Genomic DNA, 24,136 nt, shown 5'->3' with positions numbered 1-24,136 from the left:
GCAGAGTGCTGCCACAGACATGAGCTAAAAGGAGCGTGAGCCCACGATGCGAAAACACAACATAGGCATCCATGTTTTATATAGATTAAAATTGCTACTGTCACGCCCTGACTGTAGTTATATTTGTTTTCTTTATTATTTGGTTAGGTCAGGGTGTGACAAGGGTGGTTTGGTTAGTTTGTATTGTCTAGGGTTTTTTGTCTTGTCTAGGTTTTTTTGTTTATCTAGGGGAATGTGGGTTTATGGTGGCCTGAATTGGTTCCCAATCAGAGACAGCTGTTTATCGTTGTCTCTGATTGGGGATCCTATTTAGGTTGCCATTTTCCATTTTGGTTTTGTGGGTAGTTGTCTATGTATAGCTTCACATTCGTTTTGTTAGTTTGTTTAGAAGAAGAATGTCTTCAAATCATGCTGCGCCTTGGTCTCCTCACTACGACGAACGTGACAGCTACATTTTGATTTAATACTTGTTTGTGCGCTGCTCTGTAATGTAGTCCAAATATTATGATTAATATTAACCTAAGTAAATACATGATTACCATTGTTGTTATGGTGTACAGTAGGCCTACAGTCTCTCTGACTGCGCAACTATAAACCTAGAAATGGTTGGCTGACAACCTCACAGAAATATTGCACAGGCATCATTGTGGCAAGAGTAGTGGCAATCAGGGAAAGTGTTGGAATGAATAACCAGTCATTCTTGTGTGTAACCACTTCATTGGCTATAATAGCCTTACATTCAACACTGCTTGCGTAAACAGTATCCCAATTGTGATGTAGACAAACAGTAAATGAATCAATCAACGAAATAACACACAAGCTGGCTATAGCCATGGTCCTTCATAAGATGTATAGTATTACCTGTCTCCAAACTCTGGTCTGCAGGTTCTCACAGAAACCATCCTCAATATCCTCCCCGACACTAGGACGCCGTTGGTGACAAGACTTAAGGCCATGAGACAATGGCAATTTTTTTAGGCATTATTGGCGAGCAATGCTCTGGGGAATCTTGATCGGCAGCCCCACCTAGTTGGCAATTTCTAGGAATCCTCCAATCAGAGATCAGCTATTGGTCAAAATATTTTGGAAAACATGGCTACCGTTTTTGAGCTGAAGCCAGAGAAAATGTTGGACAATCACATCTCACATATTGCTTCACTACAATATTTTATCATGATACGTTAATACATACATACATACATACTGTGTTCAGTTTGTCATGTTTGTCATATGTCCAGAACTGTGCTGCATGTGTCCTCCCCCCACGAGCACATCACTCCAGTGCTGTTCAACCTCCACTGGCTCCCCATATACTACAAAATCCTGGTTCACACCTACCAAGCTATCCACACCTACCAAGCTATCCACAACTCTGGACCCAAGTACATGTCTGACCTCATTCTTACCCTCCTGTCCCACACACACCCTTCACTCCTCCAGGTCCGTCTCCCTTCAGCAGCCCCGCAGCAGACTAAAAACTATGGATGGCAGGGCTTTCAGTTGCGCTTCTCCGCGGCAGTGGAACGCACTTCCAGATGCTATTAGGGTCGCAGAGTCTCTGTACTACTCAAGACCATGCTGTTCAGAAAAGCTTTCAAGGACCTCTGCTAATTCTGTTCACATGTCCGCCGGATCTGACGACACCTGTAGGCTATATAGTTTGGATTGTTTTCTGTGTTCTGTGTTTTGGATTGTTTTTATTAATAATAATATGTCAAAAAAGGTGTGCCTTTGGTGGGATAAAAGCTCTTTACAAATTATTATTATGTTTAACTGCCGAAAATATCCATGGTAGTGCGCATGCTAATCGATTAGCATGCTAACCAAAAGTCAATGGAAAAAACAGGTTAATTCGCTAGCCATGTAGACTTATATTTCATTTTTTGTTTTAGTTTTTTGTACGCTTAACTAGCTGGCTAGCTGGATGAATACCATTTACACTTCTTAGCTTAGAATTGTGAAGTAAAAAATGACCTAAATCTAGTTATCCTTATGTCTGCATTGCCATTGACTTGACTGGCAGTAGGTTGAACGAATGCCCAGGGCATTGTTTCTTGTTTGTTAGCTGATAAATTCCAGTAGCCTACAGATGTGGCAGCCAACAGGCAACAGCAAGCTATAGGAGATGAGTAAATAAATGGGGAAATTGAGTTTAAGTTGATATATGCTTCATGTGCTCATCTTCCGAAAACATCTGAAACCCTACCTCTTCGAATAGTATGCAACAGCAAAGCCCCCCCCCCCCCCCCCCCCCCCCGTTGCACCACCTCCTCACCCCTTAATAACTCTGACCTCGCTGATAGCTACTTTACTGAGGGGAAATAAACTTACTATGACTGTGATATGTTGTTGTCCCACCTAGCTATTTTAAGATTAATGCACTTAATCTGAGAGCATCCGGTAAATTACTAAAATGTAAAACTGTAACGGCTGTCATCGGTGGAAGAAGGTGAGAACCAAGGTGCAGCATGGTAAGTGTTCATGATATTTAATAATAATCAAAACTGAACACTGAATAACAAAACAACAAAGAAACAACCGAAACAGTTCTATCTGGTGCAGACACACAAAGACTGAAAATAACCACCCACAAAACCCAACAGAAAACAGGCTACCTAAATATGGTTCCCAATCAGAGACAATGACTAACACCTGCCTCTGATTGAGAACCATATCAGGCCAAACGAGAAAACCAACACAGAAACACAAAACATAGATAACCCACCCAACTCACGCCCTGACCACACTAAAACAAAGAAAATACAAAAGAACTATGGTCAGAACGTGACAAAAACAGTATTATTCATGTCCATGTTGCTCATTGCTCCCGTGTCTCATGTTGCCAGCAAAATTGTATCATGGCCTTTAATGTGCTGCTGAGCCTGAGCTGGCAGTGCTAATGTATTCATTTTTGTTTTTGCTCAATGTGAGTAGGCCTATGCCCCTGTATCAAACTGCAGCCCATAGCTCACACAGATGTTTACGTTCAGCTTGTCCTGTCCGATGGGACGTCAGTTGGTGAGTGAGGGGTCACCTGATACAGCCCTCTGATGGAGTGGAGAATCCACAAGAGACGTGCTTTTACACATTTTTAGGATCCCAGGACCCTTCAATGATGAGCTGACACATTAGACAATTAGAGGGTTTTGTACAGTGATGTAATGAGAGAATATCTATTAAAGGAGAGGATGTTTGACTGTCACTTTTCATGTACAGTAGGAGAATAGATCTAAACGCTATGTGATATTTCTTAATATATGTATATTGGCATGTACATGTGCATCTAACGAGGCACAGATGTATTTCAGAGGGGTATACTACAAAGCAGTATCAATGAGTTAGCCAGCTAACTTCGATAAATTAACTGTTGATTATCTGATTCAATAAGAAAGCTGAAATCATATATCTGTTTTTGGTTGTTGAGACAATTAGACCATGCCAAATTCGTGCTTATCTTCCAAAATATTTTAAAGTTATTTCAGAGTATTTAGGCAAGTTAGCTGGCTAACTCCTTGATCCTACTTTTTAGTATACCCCTCAGATTTCAGCAAGAACGAAACAATGTAAAAGTATTTTAAAACAGATATGAATTTATTGTTTCAACATTTTAAATCCAAACATTTAAACATCAAAGCTCTTGACAGTTTTTTCCCTTTCTTATCAGTAACGTAGTAGATAGCGGACTCACAGGGATGCATAAGCATGTCTTCTTACACTCTACATCAGCAAAGATAATATACAAACACGAACTGTGTTCACATTTACCTAACAGAGTAGAAAACTGCAGAAGCATCATTTGGCACACAAATGAATGTATTATAAACTGAGTATATTCCCTGCGTATTATCGTTACGATATTTTACAACTAAAATGCAACCGTTGGTTTCAAGGTGGAGGGTGGACAACATGTATAATGTCACATCATGATCATAATATCATCATTATTGACACAACACCAGCCAAGTGAAATAAATATATCTTGCAGATTCACTCTTCTGGTGTGGTCTTAAAAATGATTCACACTTCTTAACACTGCTAAGCTTATTGTACTATTCTATAACAATGGTAATACATTAATGTGCCTGCTGCAGCATCAGGTGTTACATTTGAGTAATATGAAGGATATTACATAAGGGCAGTGTAGCTACTTCATAAACACAACATTATAATAAGATTATAAGCACTACTTAAGACATTTGGCGACTACCAGCCATGTACAGGCTAGACTGTCTCACTTTGTGCTGGAAGCTAATAAACTTGAGAGTACGAGCTCCATGACACACTTGGCGTCACAGGGGGGGTTATAAAACATGACTGAAAGGTTTAAAAAAAAAATGTCTAGTAGTGCTTATGAAGGCAAATGTCACACACACACACACACAGCATCAAAATAGTCTGTATACTTTAAGCCATAACTACTCTCAGCTGATACATACATTAAAGTAAATGTGCTCACACCAGTGTGGCTCTGGGAGGATGGGTAGGAAGGAGATAGTACAGTGCAGCTCTATTACAAACATAAGACACACATAAGCTGCCACGGGTTAAAACTCACTAGAGGTTAGGTGTGCTTACAAGACACTACTTTCTGTATCTACTAGATTTCTAGACAACAAAACCATGTCGCTGCCTTGACCTAAGCCTCTACTTACACAATGTATCCAATCAACACTGGTGGTCGTATTTAAAATAGGAGGAAACAAAAAGGAAAATATGTGCATCTTTGTGTAACAGTATCTGGGTCTTTCCACCAAATTTTCCACCAAAACCTTTTTGGGTATTATAACATTATGATTCATTGTTTTATTTAACCTCATTTTAATATTATGTCAAAGAACACGTTTAACTTAATAAAAAACACTTTTTCCCATCTCAATAAAAAAATGACTATAGTAAATGCCTATTAAATGCCAAATATAGTAAGACGGTAACAGGGTTGACGATTTCATCTTAAATCAGCCATTAATCCCCTTGTGACAGGGGGAATGGAGGCTTGCTGTGTTAAACAGGTAAGGGGAATTGAATGCAAGCTTCCCCCAAAAATGTTTTATTGTTAAAGCATTTCAAGCCTGTCTATCTATGGGTAACAGGGTTGACATGTTATGCTCGACCCACTCCGTTTTCCACCACAAAACAACTGAAAATGGCCAAAAAGAGTAGAACCAGCTCACCTGCTTTTACACTATGATTTGACTATTAGATATTCAATGTTTCTTTTGAAAAAAATTTTTTTATAAGGAATAGTTTCACCATTTTAAAATGAGAGTTCAGTTCACGTAACAGGGTTGACATAAATTTCATGTGATTAGATCAGGGATGGGCAACTTTGAATACATCATGAGGGGCCGCAGTGGCTCGCGGGTCTGTGTACCCACATCCCAGGGGGGGGGGTAAATTGACCTGCGGGGCCTACAACCGAGGGGCTGCGGACCGCCAGTTGCCCATCCCTGGATTAGATTAATCCCTAATCACATGAAATAAATAATAATCATCAGAAATGACTTTGTCAAAGCAACAAAATAACTAGGGCTTTACAGTAACCAGGTTTCCATCCAACATTTGTATGCGAGTAAAGTAAATGTCGGATAGAAAATGTCATGACAGGCCTGATGGAAACAGCAAATTTGTTACGCTAGGTGAGATGTTTTTGTCTGTAAAAATGTATTATTGGAGAAATGGCGGTATTCACAAATATTGATATAATAACTGTCATATCGAAGTAAACTCAAATTCACACCATGATATGGTGTGTGGTTCTCCCACTATGACTCGGGAAAGCATTCAGTTTATTAGGCTACAAATTAAATAACCCTCAGGGCACACCCTGGTTGAATCAATGTTGTTTCCATGTCATTTCAATGAAATGATGTTGAACCAACATGGATCAGATATTGAATTGAGGTCTGTGCTCAGTGGGAAGTTATGACGAACTTCACAGGGTGGTAAAAATGCACGGTGATGAGCTTGTTGTTCCTTTCCAAGAAATATTGAGGGTCTTATTCTGGTGACATGATGATCGATCGGCTGTTGTTTGACAAATAAAAATAAATCTCAGGGGGCTTCCGATTCTTTAATGAACACACAGAGAGATGTAATAATTAAAAAAACAAAAAAACAATATAGTGCATTGTTGTGATGTAAAGAAAAACATTTCAAATACAAAAATTGCACAACTCATACTGCACAATTTAAGACAGGCAGAAACGTACTGAGTCCCACTATTTCCTGGTACACTCCAAGGACCACCATAGACTTTAGATTTTAAGAAAATAAATACATTCTTAAGATATATTATTTACAATGGACACATTATTCCAAGTGTCACTCTTTTCCGTGCGCTTCTCTCCTCCCACCTATTCCCAGACAATTACCTACAACTAAAACAGAAAAACTATCCTCAATTAATCAGTGCATTAGTTCCTTTTGATCGTCATTTCGTTATACTAAAGGGTTGTGAGGTCTAATACAGTGAGACAATTCTCAGGGCTGGTCTATAAAGCACCAGATTTCACTACAAGTTAGAGCCTTTCAGCATGAAAAATGTCCTGTCAGTGACTATCGAATTCATTGAACGTGCAGACTGCAAACGCGGTTGTAAACTGCCCTTGGAGAAACCTCAGGACTCATATGGCTGTGTTTTTTTCACTGGACTCCGACTGAAGCAGCTGGTCAAAAAGATTGATTAACAAAGCCACGAAATCAAAATGAAGTGAGTAGTACATTTAGTCAAACACAAACTGAGCTGGTCTCTCTATCGCCTTTTTTTAATTTAATGATTTGTTATACACTGCTCAAAAAAATAAAGGAAACACTTAAACAACACAATGTAACTCCAAGTCAATCACACTTCTGTGAAATCAAACTGTCCACTTAGGAAGCAACACTCATTGACAATACATTTGTTGTGCAAATGGAATAGACAAAAGGTGGAAATTATAGGCAATTAGCAAGACACCCCCAATAAAGGAGTGGTTCTGCAGGTGGTGACCACAGACCACTTCTCAGTTCCTATGCTTCCTGGCTGATGTTTTGGTCACTTTTGAATGCTGGCGGTGCTTTCACTCTAGTGGTAGCATGAGACTGTCAGTGTAGTGTCCAGAGCATAGAGGCGCTACCAGGAGACAGGCCAGTACATCAGGAGACGTGGAGGAGGCCGTAGGAGGGCAACAACCCAGCAGCAGGACCGCTACCTCCGCCTTTGTGCAAGACGGATTAGGAGGAGCACTGGCAGAGCCCTGCAAAATGACCTCCAGCAGGCCACAAATGTGCATGTGTCTGCTCAAACGGTCAGAAACAGACTCCATGAGGGTGGTATGAGGGCCCGACGTCCACAGGTGGGGGTTGTGCTTACAGCCCAACACCGTGCAGGACGTTTGGCATTTGCCAGACAACACCAAGATTGGCAAAATCGCCACTGGCGCCCTGTGCTCTTCACAGATGAAAGCAGGTTCACACGCACATGTGACAGACGTGACAGAGTCTGGAGACGCCGTGGAGAACGTTCTGCTGCCTGCAACATCCTCCAGCATGACCGGTTTGGCGGTGGGTCAGTCATGGTGTGGGGTGGCATTTCTTTGGGGGGCCGCACAGCCCTCCATGTGCTCGCCAGAGGTAGCCTGACTGCCATTAGGTACCGAGATGAGATCCTCAGACCCCTTGTGAGACCATATGCTGGTGCGGTTGGCCCTGGGTTCCTCCTAATGCAAGACAATGCTAGACCTCATGTGGCTGGAGTGTGTCAGCAGTTCCTGCAAGAGGAAGGCATTGATGCCCGTTCCCCAGACCTGAATCCAATTGAGCACATCTGGGACAACATGTCTCGCTCCATCCACCAACGTCACGTTGCACCACAACCTGTCCAGGAGTTGGCGGATGCTTTAGTCCAGGTCTGGGAGGAGATCCCTCAGGAGACCATCCGCCACCTCGTCAGGAGCAAGCCCAGGCGTTGTAGGGAGGTCATACAGGCACGTGGAGGCCACACACACTACTGAGCCTCATTTTGACTTGTTTTAAGGACATTACATCAAAGTTGGATCAGCCTGTAGTGTGGTGTGTGTTTTCCACTTTAATTTTGAGTGTGACTCCAAATCCAGACCTCCATGGGTTGATACATTTGATTTCCATTGATAATTTATGTGTGATTTTGTAGTCAGCACATTCAACTATGTAAAGAAAAAAGTATTGAATAAGAATGTTTCATTCATTCAGATCTAGGATGTGTTATTTTAGTGTTCCCTTTATTTTTTTGAGCAGTGTATTAACGTGTCCTGACCATGCACTGGTTCCCCTGTCCACTCTCAACAACCGTTCCATTATCGTGTTATCCAGGGTTCTAGTTAGTTAGATGAGCTACAGCAATACAAAGTTGGGGTGGGAAGAAATTGGCTTGTCACAATTGACGTGGACCCAGCAACCAGCAAAAAACAGTTGTGACTCACACATTATGGCACAACGCAATATACTTCTCAACTAGGCACACTCTTAATATGACTTGCCCAGTGTACAACTTGCCTCTGACGAATCCAGCCCCTACTTGGCCTTGGACTCCTTGTCAGCTGCAACCTTGAGGTAGGACTTGTAGAAAAAGGAGGCGAACAGGACCAGGTAGCTGAGGTACATGAGTGAGCCCCAGGCGATGTTGGGCACGTAAGACGGGCAGCGCACTTCGTGCATCCAGTGGTAGACCAAGCCTAAGACAGCAAGCCCCATCACCATCTGCATGATCTGGGTGGCTGTGATGACCATAGCGCAGGGTCGGGGCACCCGGTAACCCGCCGCCCGGGCAGCATAGTAGGTGTACATGAAGGAGTGGACCAGGTAGTTCATGGTCATGAACCAGCCGCCACCGGCCACCTGGTCCTTGTAGGAGTACCAGGAGTAGACCAGCACGGTAATGTGATGGTACCAGTGCAGGAAGATGAGGCGCTGCTTACGGAGCACGATAAACACCGTGTCGCCTGAAAAGGGAGGGAGGGGGAAATCACTTAGTTATACTCTGATGTTTGATCACTTTCACTCTCTCTCAAACAATAGTGAACACACATAGTAGAAGTAAAAAGTTGTGAGGACCGGCTTTTTGAACCTCACTTGCAAAAAAAGAATTGGAAAGATGGGATGTTGTGGTCCTCAAAAGTACAGTAAAGCACTAAACACAAACACACTTGCACACACACGCACACGCACACACACACACACACACACACACACACACACACAACAACATAATAACGCACTCCAATGAACTTAAACTAAACATACTCTACAGTCAGGGACGGCGGAATGATTTTTTTGACAGGGAAGGCAAACATTGTTTTTGTTTATATTTTCCGGCTTATAATTTCTGACATTTGGTAGGCTATTTGTTAGTATCTCTAATGTGTCTGCATGTAATTAGATACATGCAGCTTATTTTCTGTCATGACTTGTTGCCCTAGAAGATAGAAGACTAAATTAAGCCTTGCCCACAAGAATAATGTCACAAATCGATAGAATGACTTCTGCTCCTCTCGCCGGAGTGAGGACGTTTAGGGACCAGGGAGACAATAGCCCAACTCTAAAACAACGACCCAACACGTTTATAATAAGATTTCCGGATTCATACTTTGTGTGGTTGAAAAACTGTCAGCTTTTATGTCCCTGACAAAGACGTTTACACATTCCTTAAATCGCGCATTCGCATTCTCTCAAGATGCTGAAAGAAAGAAATGATATTGCAGAGACAAAATTACCATTTGATGTATAGTTTTAATTCTGTAGGAGTTAATATTATATTAAGCTACATGTGAGAAGTTATAGGCCTACAGTCAGTTCCCAGACTTCATTCCATTTAACCCAGTTGAACTTCGAAGGTGCGCAGACCAGGGGGTGGGGCCGCTGCTGCCGCACCCTACTTCTGCCGTCTCTGTGTACAGTACAAACTAAACTGGTCTAATACTGTATATTGCACATCTGTCCCGTTCTACAACACAAGCATGCCCTCCCTGTCTCTTGCTCAGGAGGAGACATACGTAAATCATTTTTGGCCACCTCAGCATCTCTGTCCATTTATCAACGCTATTGCATCCCTGTCTGACTGACAGATAGGCAGAAGTGACAGGATTACTGCTCTGAGAGAGGGGACAGCATCAAAATGCAGCCACACAGGTCTTGAGGTAATAGGCCTCCGCTGATCAATAGAAGTGCACTAGAAACTTCAAATGCTTCCGGAATTACATAAATAGACAAATTGTTTCAAGGTTGTTTTTTGTCCTGCACCAGCCTCCTTCTCTTTGAATGGCCCTCTGACCTAATTGACCAACCACTCCATGGCTCCCACTCCTTGGCCAGGGTCAGAAATGACTTGTATACATCAGCTCAAGGTGAGCTGACTATCTTGCACTGCATGACAGAGAGGTACATGCATGTCTGTACTACATGACATACACTGAGTGTACAAAACATAAGGAACACCCTCCTAATATTGAGTTGCACCCTATTTTGCCCTCACAAAAGCCTCAGTTCGTCAGGGCATGGACTTTACAAGGTGTTGAAAGCGTTTCACAGAGATGCTGGCCCATGTTGACTACAATGCTTCCCACAGTTGTGTCAAGTTGGCTAGATGTCCTTTGGGTGGTGTAGCATTCTTGATACACACGGGAAACTGTTCAGTGTGAAAAACCCTGCAGCGTTGCAGTTCTTGACTAACTCGAACCGGTGCGCCTGGCACCTACTAACACACCCTATTCAACTATTCAAAGGCACTTAAATCTTTTGTCTTGCCCATTCACCCTCCGAAGGGCACACCCACAATCCATGGCTCAATTGTCTCAAGGCTTAAAAATCCTTCTGTAACCTGTCTCCTCTGATTCATCTACACTGATTGAAGTGGATTTAACAGGTGACATCAATAAAAGAGCATAGCGTTCACTTGAATTAACCTGGTCAGTCTATGTCATGGAATGAGATGTTCCTAATGTTTTGTACACTCAGTGTATTTCTATCTGAAGCATTCAGAACTGGACCCTATTTGGGACATTCCTTACCCAGCTCAGGGGCCTTGCTCAGGACAAAAGCGTAGGCCCAGAACTTGCTGACAGGAGCGCTGTAGAAGCTGGTGTCACACACCGACTGCTTAAAGCCACTTTTGTTGAGGACATGGAACATATAACATCCGGTCCTGACAGCTCCGATGATACTGTGGAATGAAACACATATAGATTATGAGATAATGCGATAATGTATAGTGTTACGTGAATCTGCTCTGTCCAACTATATGGAATTCACAATTACACACAAGTCATTGGTATACGAAACATTTTTAACACAAGTCGAATGCCCATGGTCGATCAGAGTGGACTGTAAGTAGGTGTTTTGTACACGTCTGAATTCAGCTCATATTTTTGTACACCTGAACTATAAGCTTTGTGGTTGTCATAATGTAATGCGACATACATCTCTCAACTATATTATATACTGTCAGCTTTGCGGTGCCATGACGAAATGCTATATACCTCTCAACTATATGAACTGTCACTGTTGCAGTTGCCATAACGCTCTAAACCTGAAACAAGGTAAGAGATAAGATATATCAGTGGGTCACATCTCCAATTGGCTGTCCTTCCCTTGTCTCCAACCATTTTAGACCTGCATTAAGCCCGATAAAGACTTAGACACACATGGTCTTACTTTGTAAACAGGATGCGTATGCTTAGTAAACACTGTATCGATTTGTAGCTTTCCTTCTCATCTGAAACACACTGTGGCTACATACAGAGTGAGGTCATTTCAATTTGGACACACTATGAAAATATATCACCTCTCCTTATCAATTGTGAATCACAAGGCCTGTGTCGTGTCTTGGACTATCATTAGTGTGAAGACTTTTATATTATCCAATCAATTCTCTGTGTAATTATTATGCGATTAAACTAATCATGTAAACATTAACTAGGAAGTCGGAGGACCACGGGAAAATGTTGTTTAGAGTTACTATTTCACAAATTTAACTCTTCAGATATTTTCCTATTTTATCGATTACAGTCACTTATTAATGTATTATTACCTCATCAGTCATATTCTGAATGTCGCAAACTCTTGGATATCTGCACGAACCCTAGCATAAATGATTATTCAGCGATATACCAATTAGGTTAATTATTTATTTACGAACTAACTAAATAATCACACAGAAGTACATAAACACACACAGGATAGGTTATACATTGGTTACTAACATGGTACAATTAAAAATCCCAAGTGGACTAAACCGTAGTACCCTCAACACCATAGACCCTCCAAACTCATCATCAAGCTGGAGGCCCTGGGTCTCAACCCCGCCCTGTGCAACTTGGTCCTGGACTTTGACGGGCCGCCCCCAGGTGGTGAAGGTAGGAAACAACATCTCCACTTCGCTGACCCTCAACTTCTCAGCCCTCTCCTGTATTCCCTGTTCACCCACGACTCCGTGGCCATGCACACATCCAACTTAATCATCATGTTTGCAGATGACACAACAGTAGTGGACTTGAACACCAACAACTACGAGACAGCCTACAGGGAGGAGGTGAGGGCCCTCGGAGTGTGGTGTCATGAAAATAACCTTTCACTCAAAGTCAACAAAACAAAGGAGATGATCGTGGACTTCAGGAAACAGCAGAGGGAGCACCCCCCTATCCACATCAAAGGGACAGCAGTGGAGAAGGTGGAAAGTTTTAAGTTCCTGGGCGTACACATCACAGACAAACAGAAATGGTCCACCCACACAGACAGCGTGGTGAAGAAGGCGCGACAGTTTTGTCACCCAAAACCCTGACAAACTTTTACAGATGCACAATCGAGAGCATCCTGTCGGGCTGTATCACAGACAGGTATGGCAACTGCACCGCCCTCAACCGCAAGGCTCTCCAGAAGGTGGTGCGTTCTGCCCAACGCATCACCGGGGGCAAACTACCTGCCCTCCATGACACCTACAGCACTCGATGTCACAGAACGGCCAAAAAGATCATCAAGGACAACAACCACCCGAGCCACTGCCTGTTCACACCGAGAGATTGAAAAACAGCTTCTATCTCAAGGCCATCAGACTGCTAAACATCAATCACTAACTCAGAGAGGCTGCTGCCTACATTGAGAACCAATCACTGGACACTTTAATAAATGGATCACTAGTCACTTTAAACAATGCCACTTTAAATAATGCCACTTTAATAATGCTTATATAGCTTACATTACTCATATCATATGTATATACTGTATTTTATACCATCTACTGCACCTTGCCTATGCCGCTTGGCCATCGCTCATCCATATACTTATATGTACATATTCTCATTCACTCTTTTAGATTTGTGTGTATTAGGTAGTTGTTGGGGAACTGTTAGATTACTTGTTAGATATTACTGCACTGTCGGAACTAGAAGCACAAGCATTTCGCTACACTCGCATTAACATCTGCTAACCAACCATGTGTATGTGACCAATAAAATGTGATTTTATATGACGGCTTGTTACACCAAATGAAAAGGGACGGACAGGTAAGAAAGAGCGGGAGAAAAAACAAAGGACTTCACTATCGTACACACAGCTGATAACTAGGCTTTTGAAATGCTAATACTTTGCACATGAACAGCCGCTCATTCGAAAGGAATTGCAATTTAAATATTTACGCCTATATGTCTTGTTGTTTCTCTGTTGAAATCGCAGGTTCCCCTGCTGGAGAGTCGGTCGACAGAAAGTCTCTGGTTTGTCCACCAGAGATCAAAGTCTTTCGTAGTTGTAGCACTGTTATCATGGTCAACCAATGGTCGTTCGATAGGGAAATGTTCTCCAGAATGGATCTTTCTGAGTACCATTCAGTCGTTTGATAGGGAAGTGTTCTCCTCTCGTCTTCGGTCGAGTTAACTAAACTATTTTACATATACAGCAGCAGACTGAATGCGTAGTCTTGTAGTTTTCATAACCAGCTCCATGCTCTCTGGTCTATAGAGTAGTAGCCATTTCTTAACTAAATGTACATTTTGTCCTATTTAAGCACTCCCAATTTAAGCACTCAGGGAAAAAGGGGCGTTCTCTCCTTTTTTCGTAATGTCAGTGCTCACGTGGGCGTGGCCACCGACTTGGTTAAGACTTCATATGAAAAACAATTCTCTCATTTAGAAGGCTAACATCACATCTTCTCACAAATAGTTTAATCTTTAATCATATCAGTTCCCCAACATTTGGGTGTGACCCTGATCACTGGGAAATATGCACATTCAGAGATAAAGTTATGTTGTTATACTGTCCTTTATGGGATCCCAAAACACAACTGATCTGACATAATTGTTCTTTAGTGCCCACGGACCACTCCAACTGTTTGAACGAAGAGAAATATTGTTTCATTCCCCCATCTGTTGATGTTGGAGTTTTTGGCAGGAGGACTCTCCATGTTCCACAGAGGTTTCTTTCCCTTAATATTGCAAGACAAGGAAGAAAGAGTTTCTGTAAGGCATTTACGACCATCATAAAACAGCCAACTAGAGCAGACCCACTGTAACCTGATCCTTCGGATCCTTATAGGAGACAAAACACCTGAAATGTAAAAATGATCCAGTGATATTCCAGGAAGCCATCCCCAAACCCATGTAACTAAACACCAGTCTAACAGCAGTGGGAATAACACAAGAAGAGAGCATTGAGACACAGTCGTCATTTTCAGGGAAATAATGAAGCGGCTCTGAAAACTGCACAGTCGTGGGCGATTAACATTACGTTATCAAATGGTAACTAACTATCTATGTTATCTATGGTGACTAATAACTATTAACACCATTATCAACATTAACCATCTGTAAAAACATTATCTATAGTTACTACCTACCTTCTCCACATTATCAATAGTAACTATCTATCTATATGATATATATGGTACCAACCTAACACCAACCTCATCATTGGTAACTAACTTTCTATTACAAAGGCCAGTAGTCTATTCTTAAAAAAACTATATGGTAAAATGTTGCAGTGATTGTGCAGTAATGAATATATGGATTAAAAAAGTTATCCTGTCCAGCTAGCACCAAGGGGATTGAGTGGGCAGGTTATGCCCACAGCTCCGGGATTAGGATTAAGGTTGGCACAGCAGGGGGCATGGGCACAGACGATGATGATGTACCTCTTTGGCACATCAAAACAGCTCTCCCTATTGTTAGCTGTAAAATGAGGTTATGTGTACTCCTTGACTCCTCCTTAATAATAAGGATAACAGATTGGATTTCTATAGCCCTTTTCCACCGTTATATAGTACATTGTATAGTGACGTCACCTGGATTGCATATGGTTGTTGTGTATATATCTGAGTTCCCAGCAGGTTTGGGGTCAATTCCATTTCAGTTCCAGTCAATTCAGAAAGTTTACCAAATTCCAATACCAAATTTTCTACATGGAATTTTTTACATTTTTTATTTCACCTTCAGTTAACCAGGTAGGCTAGTTGAGAACAAGTTCTCATTTACAACTGCGACCTGGCCAAGAATAAAGCAAAGCAGTGCGACACATACAACAACACAGAGTTACACATGAAATAAACAAAACATACAGTCAATAATACAGTTGAAGAAAATCTATATACAGTGTACGCAAATGAGGTAAGATAAGGGAGGTAAGGCAATAAATAGGCCATGGTGGCGAAGTAATTAGAATATACCAATTAGACACTGGAGGGATTGATGTGCAGAAGATGATGTGCAAGTAGAGATACTTGGGTGCAAAGGAGCAAGATAAATAAATACAGTATGGGGATGAGGTAGTTGGATGGGCTATTTGCAGATGGGCTATGTACAGGTGCAGTGATCCGTGAGCTGCTCTGACAGCTGGTGCTTAAAGCTAGTGAGGGAGATATGAGTCTCCAGCTTCAGTGATTTTTGCAGTTTGTTCCAGTCATTGGCAGCAGAGAACTGGAAGGAAAGGCGGCCAAAGGAGGAATTGGCTTTGGGGGTGACCAGTGAGATATACCTGCTGGAGCACGTGCTACGGGTGGGTGCTGCAATGGTGACCAGTGAGCTGAGATAAGGCGGGGCTTTACCTAGCAAAGACTTGTAGATGACCTGGAGCCAGTAGGTTTGGCGACAAGAATGAAGCGAGGGCCAGCCAACGAAAGCGTACAGGTCGCAGTGGGGCTTTGATGATAGACTGCATCCGATTTGTTGAGTAGAGTGCTGGAGGCTATTTTGTAAATGACATCGCCGAAGTCGAGGATCGGTAGGATGGTCAGTTTTACGAGGGAATGTTTGGCAGCATGAGTGAAGGATGCTTTGTTGCAAAATAGGAAGCCGATTCTAGATTTAATTTTGGATTGAGATGCTTAATATGAGTCTGGAAGGAGAGTTTACAGTCTAACCAGACACCTAGATATTTGTAGTTGTCCACATATTCTAAGTCAGAACCTTCCAGAGTAGTGATGTTGGACGGGCGGGCAGGTGCGGGTAGCGACCGGTTGAAGAGTATGCATTTAGTTTTACTTGCATTTAAGAGCAGTTGGAGGCCACAGAATGAGAGTTGTATGGCATTGAAGCTTGTCTGGAGGTTAGTTAACACAGTGTCCAAAGAAGGGCCAGAAGTATACAGAATGGTGTCGTCTGTGTAGAGGTGGATCAGAGAATCACCAGCAGCATGAGCGACATCATTGATGTATACAGAGAAGAGAGTCGGCCCGAGAATTGAACCCTGTGGCACCCCCATAGAGACTGCAGCGGTCCGGACAACAGGCCCTCCGATTTGACACACTCTATCAGAGAAGTAGTTGATGAACCAGGCGAGGCAGTCATTTGAAAAACCAAGGCGGTTTAGTCTGCCGATAAGAATGTGGTGATTCACAGAGTCGAAAGCCTTGGCCAGGTCGATGAATACGGCTGCACAGTAATGTCTCTTATCGATGGCGGTTATGATATCGTTTAGGACCTTGAGCGTGGCTGAGGTGCACCCATGACCAGCTCTGAAACCAGATTGCATAGCGGAGAAGGTACGGTGGGATTCAAAATGGTTGGTAATCTGTTTGTTAACTTGGCTTTCGAAGACCTTAAAAAGGCAGATAGATATAGATCTGTAGCAGTTTGGGTCTAGAGTGTCTCACCCTTTGAAGAGGAGGATGATCGTGGCAGCTTTCCAATCTTTGGGAATCACAGACGATAAGAAAGAGAGGTTGAACAGGCTAGAAATAGGGGTTGTCCAGATTGTCTAGCCCGGCTGATTTGTAGGGGTCCAGATTTTGCAGCTCTTTCAGAACATCAGCTATCTGGATTTGGGTGAAGGGGAAATGGTGGAGGCTTGGGTAAGTTGCTGTGGGGGGTGCCGGGCAGTTGACCGGGGTAGGGTTAGCCAGTTGGAAAGCATGGCCAGTCGTAGAAAAATGCTTATTGAAATTCTCAATCATAGTGGATTTATCAGTGGTGACAGTGTTTCCTAGCCTCAGTGCAGTGGGCAGCTGGGAGGAGGTGCTCTTATTCTCCATGAACTTTACAGTGTCCCAGAACTTTTTGGAGTTTGTGCTGCAGGATGCACATTTCTGTTTGAAAAAGCTAGCCTTTGCTTTCCTATCTGCCTGTGTATATTGGTTCCTAACTTCCCTGAAAAGTTGCATATCACAGGGGCTATTCGATGCTAATGCAGTACGCCACAGGATGTTTTTGTGCTGGTCAAGGGCAGACAGGTCTGGGGTGAACCAAGGGCTATATCTGTTCCTGGTTCTAAATGTTTTGAATTGAGCATGCTTATTTAAGATGGTGAGGAAGGCACTTTTAAAGAATAACCAGGCATCCTCTACTGACGGAATGAGGTCAATATCATTCCAGGATACCCCGGCCAGGTCGATTAGAAAGGCCTGCTCGCTGAACTGTTTTAGGGAGCGTTTGACAGTGATGAGGGGTGGTCGTTTGACCGCAGACCCAATACGGATGCAGGCAATGAGGCAGTGATCGATGAGATCTTGGTTGAAAACAGCAGAGGTGTATTTGGAGGGCGAGTTGGTTAGGATGATATCTATGAGGGTGCCCGTGTTTACGGATTTGGGGTTGTACCTGGTAGGTTCATTGATAATTTGTGTGAGATTCAGGGCATCAAGCTTAGATTGTAGGATGGCCGGGGTGTTAAGCATGTCCCAGTTTAGGTCACCTAGCAACACAAGCTCTGAAGATAGATGGGGGGCAATCAATTCACATATGGTGTCCAGGGCACAGCTGGGGGCAGAGGGTGGTCTATAGCAAGCGGCAACGGTGAGAGACTTGTTTCTGGAAAGGTGGATTTTTAAAAGTAGAAGCTCTAATTGTTTGGGTACAGACCTGGATAGTAAGACAGAACTCTGCAGGCTATCTCTGCAGTAGATTGCATCACCACCCCCTTTGGCAGTTCTATCTTGGCGGAAAATGTTATAGTTAGGGATGGAAATTTCAGGGTTTTTGCTGGTCTTCATTAGCCAGGATTCAGACAGTGCTAAGACATCCGGGTTGGCAGAGTGTGCTGAAGCAGTGAATAAAACAAACTTAGGGAGGAGGCTTCTAATGTTAACATGCATGAAACCAAGGCTTTTACAGTTACAGAAGTCAACAAATGGGAGCACCTGGGGAATAGGAGTGGAGCTAGGCACTGCAAGTCCTGGATTAAACTCTACATCACCAGAAGAACAGAGGAGAAGTAGGATAAAGGTACGGCTGAAGACTATAAGAACTGGTCGTCTAGTATGTTCGGAACAGAGAGTAAAAGGAGCAGGTTTCTGGGCGCGATAGAATACATTCAAGGCATAATGTACAGACAAAGGTATGGTAGGATGTGAGTACATTGGAGGTAAACCTAGGCATTGAGTAATGATGAGAGAGATATTGTCTCTAGAGACGTTTAAACCAGGTTATGTCACCGCATAGTGGAACTAAATGGTTGGTTAAGGCATATTGAGCAGGGCTAGAAGCTCTACAGTGAAATAAGACAATAATCACTAACCAGGACAGTAATGGACAAGGCATATTGATATTAGGGAGAGGCATACGTAGCCGAGTGATCATAGGGGTCCAGCATTGAAGATCATTTTTTAATTTTAGTGTACTTCCTGAATAGACTGGATATGAAATGGAATTGACCCCAACCCTGGTTCACAGCCAATTATACAGTGCATTCAGAAAGTATTCAGACCGCTTGACCTTTTCCACACTTTGTTACATTACAGCCATATTCTAAAAGGGATTTTAAAAAATGGGTCCTCAATCTACACACAATACCCCATAATGACAAAGCAAAAACAGGCTTGTAAAAATATTTGCAAATGTATTACAAATAAAAAACTTAAATACCTTATTTACTTAAGTATTTAGACCCTTTGCTATGAGACTCGGAATTGAGCTCAGGTGCATCCCGTTTCTATTGATCATCCTTGAGATGTTTATACAACTTCATTGGAGTCCACCTGTGGTCAATTCAATTGATTGGACATGATTTGGAAAGGCACACACCTGTCTATATAAGGTCCCACAGTTGACAGTGCATGTCAGAGCAAAAACCATGCCATGAGGTCAAAGGAATTGCCGTAGAGCTCCGAGACAGGATTGTGTCGAGGAACAGATCTGGGGAAGGGTACCAAAAAATGGCTGCAGCATTGAAGGTCCCCAAGAACACAATGGCCTCAATCATTCTTAAATGGAAGAAGTTTGGAACCCCCAAAACTCTTCCTAGAGCTGGCCGCCCGGCCAAACTGAGCAATTGGGGGAGAAGGGCCTTGGTCTGTGAGGTGATCAAGAACCCGATGGTCACTCTGACAGAGCTCCAGAGTTCCTCTGTGTAGATGGGAGAACCTTCCAGAAGGACAACCATCTCTGCAGCACTCTACCAATCAAGCCTTTATGGTAGATTGACCAGACGGAACCACTCCTCAGTAAAAGGCACATGACAGCCCGCTTTGAATTTGCCAAAGGGCACCTAAAGGACTCTCAGACCATGAGAAACAAGATTCTCTGGTCTGATGAAACCAACACTTTGTAGCCTGAATTCCAAGCGTCATGTCTGGAGGAAATCTTGCATCATCCCTACAGTGAAGCATGTTGGTTGCAGCATCATGCTGTGGGGATGTTTTTCAGCAGCAGGGACTAGGAGACTAGTAGGATCGAGGGAAAGATGAACGGAGCAAAGTACAGAGAGATCCTTGATAAAAACCTGCTCCAAAGTGCTCATGGATGTCTTTTAAGAAGAGGAGTTATAAAGGAGAAGTTTTCAGATTTCGGTCTAGAAATCCCTGTTTTTACGTACTCCATGTGTGTGTTTAGAAGAGGAAAATGTCACCCCTAAATCAAGATTGTCCATTTAAACACTGTTAATTCTGAGAGAGAACTAGCTCTATATACAAACATCTTTGTGGCCAACATTTCCCATGCTGAGGTTAGCAAGGATGAGGGAGGCTAACGAGGCTAACAACCACCAGTGTTCAGTTAGAGCTTCACTCACACTGATTGGTTGAGTAATTGATTGAATGATTGATTATAGTTTGATGGTGTTTAGGTATACACATAAAGCTATTATTACTGCAACAAAGTGGTCAGTGTGTGTCACTCACCTGAAGATAGCCAAACTGAGTGACCAGAGGACAAGTGGTCGGCGCAGGTTCAGCTTGGGCCTCTCTCTCATGAAGTGTTGGACCCCGAAGATGATTGCAGCATACAGTCCACAGAACATAAAGGACTTGCTCCTATTGAGGAAAAAATAAACACAAAAACACATCATCAAAACTGTTCTTAAGTGATTAGTGTACTTACCTGTGCCCTAGGACATGATTTAGATGAGAGCACGGTGGAAATGCAAACAAGCTTTAAGGTCCTAATCCAGACGCATTTTCACCTCATTTAACACCAGGTGCCTCATGACATGGCACAACGGGGGGGGGGGGGGGGGGCTTACCTCCTGTGTTCTCTATTGTTCCTCTATTTTCCCTCAAGCAAGATGGGAGGCCGATGACGTCAGCAGGCACCACAGACCAACTCCTTAAATGCCCTACTCCTTGAAGTTTGCAGTTGTCTAAAAAACTCTATTTTGCGCAATTTTTTTTTTTTTACCCTTTAGTGTGTGTACTTTATTGTATTTATACTTGGGATATTGCTTTTCAACAGGAAAAAATAAATAAAATGTTAATCGCTGGAGGCTGTCTTAAATCTATTTTAGACTACAACCATGCATTTATGTGATGAATGATCATTCTGAACGGATGAACCAGTCCTTAGCCGACTTTTAGGATTGACACTGCAGTTCACATTTCTAGTTCCTTTTTACTTGGTGGCAGTCCTCTGAATGTACACACAGCAAGCCACGAGGCGAGCTAAGCTAAACTCGATCATCTAAATTTCCACAGACTGATACCGTACTGGCATTATACAGATGATGTTACATAAGGCTATTAACAGTGGAGGCTGCTGAGGGGAGGACGGCTCATAATAATGGCTGAAACGGAGTACAATGGATGGAATGGAGTGAATGGAATGGTATCAAACACATGAAAACCATGTTTTTGATACCCTTCTATGTAATCCATTCCAGCCATTATTATGAGCCGTTCCCCCTCCATCCCCTCTATTGTCCAGACCCCATCCCTATTCGTAATCATGGAACCAATTATTAACCAAGCTTAGAAGTTGACATACTAACCAGAACTTCTACTACTGCAGCCCGTGGGTAATCAGGCAATTAGATTGAGTGTACGGCGCTCCCGTCTAGAATCAACTGTGATGCTATGTGAAAACAGCTAGAAGCGGGATGCAATGACAATACTAGACATATCACCGACTGGACATTTTTTTTTTAACCAAAAGGTCAGTTGAGGCACTCAGGTGAATAAGGCTGAATACTAGAAAGCAATGATGTGTGTACTTCAGGGGGGGTTTATTTTGATGACGGACCAGATGGCTAATCCAGATGGACAGAATACATATTAAACAGATAAGATGTTGTTGCTTGACCCAGTTTAGTAGGACTATATACAGGGCACAATACAGTAGGGCTTTAGTGGTCATTTTCTGTCCCAAACTTTCACTAAACTGATGAAGGATTCCAAACATTAAGCATTAAGAGCAATACCATCACTGTGTCTATGGATAGTCAAAAAATATTTAAAACTATTATACATCTAAGTTGATTTATTCATGCACTTTGTCTCAGGGAAGTGAACCCGGGTCACTGTTGTGAAAGGCAAACAACCTATGTATCGCGCCATTAGGGTTAACACAATTGGTGGGAATTGTAACTTGGCTCATATAGTGAGGATCCCTAAAGTATTCCAGTGAACCCCTCCCTTTGTGTAAACTGGAGTGGCTCAATGTAGTGCACTCCCTATTTCTGACTGTGAAACAATGCATAGTAGACTGCCTTATCATAACTACCTAGGCACTGGATACAGGGAATGTGTTATGGGCATTACAGAGCGGGAGAAAGAGACTTATTTTGCTCCTTGAAAGAGAGAAAATGAGGGCCTGAGAGCCGAGAGAGGGGTGAGGGGTCCTGTGGGAGCAAATGTTCTCAGAAAGCAGACATTTCTGCCTTTTCAACTAGCTAGCTTGTTTGGCTAATCAGCAGAACGCATGCTGAAGCAGGTCTAGACCATTAATCACAGCATGGCAGGTCTGGATGTCACATGCAAGCAACACATTGGTGTTCCGTGTGCCTCTCTAGATGTGCTTTTAGACTATTCCGGCTGTCCTCCACTTCGATGCTTTGCTGTAGCCTACGCAAATGAGCTCGATCTGAGGAATGCATGGGCAGGGTGAAACAGGGTGAATTTATTTGGCCAACACTGCACATTTCCAAGAATTTTTCAATCCACATTGACAGCTTTCTTGCCTCTGAGACTGTCTCTTAAGTCAGAAAATGCCAAGAAAAACCCAAGCAAGTCTGTGCAGAAATGTGGTCTGTCTTGGTCTTCACACAATTGATTGTACACAAAGAGAAGCATTTGAGACCATTTTGGTTTGTGTGCTGAGTAGCACATATTAATTTGATGGGGAGAGCCTTTGAGTTGATATTAAAAGTTATTAAATGTAAGCATATTGATATCCTATATTGTATATATGCCTATGTATTTAATACAGTAATCATCACATTAGATATTTAGTAATCATTCATTGCATGTGACTGCACGTGCATGTAACACACACTGAAGTGAACAGCAGATAGGGGCTATACATCGGGTTTGACGTCATATTGTAGTAACAATGTAACAAGCAACATAGGGGATGGCATCTGTATCATGCGATGGATCAAAGGTCATTAACGTTAATAAAAGATGAAAGCTGAAGTTAAGTTGGTAGTATCCTCAATGACATTTTAAAAGAGGCCGGGGAACTATAATAAGTATTGAAATTTACAGGAGCCTTATATATCAACGACTGACTAATCGCTACTTTGTAGCATTGTCAAAACTAACATTGTATCTGCTCTTCGATACAAATGTTTTTTTTTTTTTAAACGCGACATATGTTCGGAATCATTGAAGAATGTGGTCGATATACGGATTTGACCGCAATGAGCCATTGTTTGCAGATCTGTAAACAATGGCTCGTTGCGGGACGAAGCAAAACGTGTAGCCTACATGACAATGTGTGTGGGTGAGAGCTCAATCCATCCAAAATTGGCGGTGGGAATTCACCGGCTTTAGACTACGTAGGCTAGGCTACTCTTTTATCCAGGGATGAATTGGGTAACGTTAGCCTACTCACCAGTTTTCTTGCATCCATTCGAGAGCGCCCTTTTCATCAAATTTTCTCTCAAAATCGTATTCTGCAAACGGGATGTGCTCTGTCTCGTTCATTTTCGTAATTTCAGTTTCCTCCAGTAAAAATCCTGGTCTATGTTTTCACCCTGTCTGTTGGGTTGACAGTTGATTTGACATCAAGTGAATTCTCTAGGTTTGGTAGCAAATGGGAGGATGCAGTAGAGAGTAGAGATGCACTTCCCGGCTGTCACTCACGCACAGTAGCCGAGCGCAATCACTTCCCCTCTTGCCTGGCTACCCCAAACTCCTTGCTCCGGCCTAACCTCCTAAAGTATCAAGCGTAAAAAGATACGCCTGAAACTAGATCCCCTGCATACTGGTCTTGACGAGAAGAAAAAAAACTGTCGGGGGAGGTGCTCTTCTGCACTGTTCAACCAATCCAGTAAATGT

At 42.6% G+C, this 24,136-nt stretch overlaps 1 protein-coding gene across 1 annotated transcript; it reads right to left on the bottom strand.

Annotated features, from left to right (window-relative positions):
• Positions 1 to 3,570: 3,570 nt before the first annotated feature.
• LOC129829261 (elongation of very long chain fatty acids protein 6-like) lies at positions 3,571 to 24,116 on the bottom strand. Its single transcript, XM_055890968.1, has 4 exons — positions 23,691 to 24,116; positions 20,546 to 20,677; positions 11,022 to 11,173; positions 3,571 to 8,957 (listed from the first exon to the last, which is right to left on the bottom strand). Exons 1-4 carry the CDS (start codon positions 23,780 to 23,782, stop codon positions 8,530 to 8,532), a joined length of 804 nt encoding a protein of 267 aa, XP_055746943.1. The 5' UTR covers positions 23,783 to 24,116; the 3' UTR covers positions 3,571 to 8,529.
• Positions 24,117 to 24,136: the final 20 nt, after the last annotated feature.

Source organism: Salvelinus fontinalis, chromosome 30, assembly GCF_029448725.1.
Source record: "Salvelinus fontinalis isolate EN_2023a chromosome 30, ASM2944872v1, whole genome shotgun sequence".
In the NCBI taxonomy this organism is placed as follows: domain Eukaryota; kingdom Metazoa; phylum Chordata; class Actinopteri; order Salmoniformes; family Salmonidae; genus Salvelinus; species Salvelinus fontinalis.
Note: the sequence above shows the minus strand (reverse complement) of the source record. Positions and strands in the feature narration are given on the sequence as shown.

Excerpts from the sequence above, each read along its gene's own strand:
- LOC129829261 (XM_055890968.1), bottom strand. The coding sequence starts at position 23,782 with ATGAACGAGACAGAGCACATCCCGTTTGCAGAATACGATTTTGAGAGA. Across the intron at positions 11,174-20,545 it reads CTCAGTTTGGCTATCTTCAG|TATCATCGGAGCTGTCAGGA; the intron begins GTGAGTGACACA and ends TTCATTCCACAG. Across the intron at positions 8,958-11,021 it reads GAGCAAGGCCCCTGAGCTGG|GCGACACGGTGTTTATCGTG; the intron begins GTAAGGAATGTC and ends CTCCCTTTTCAG.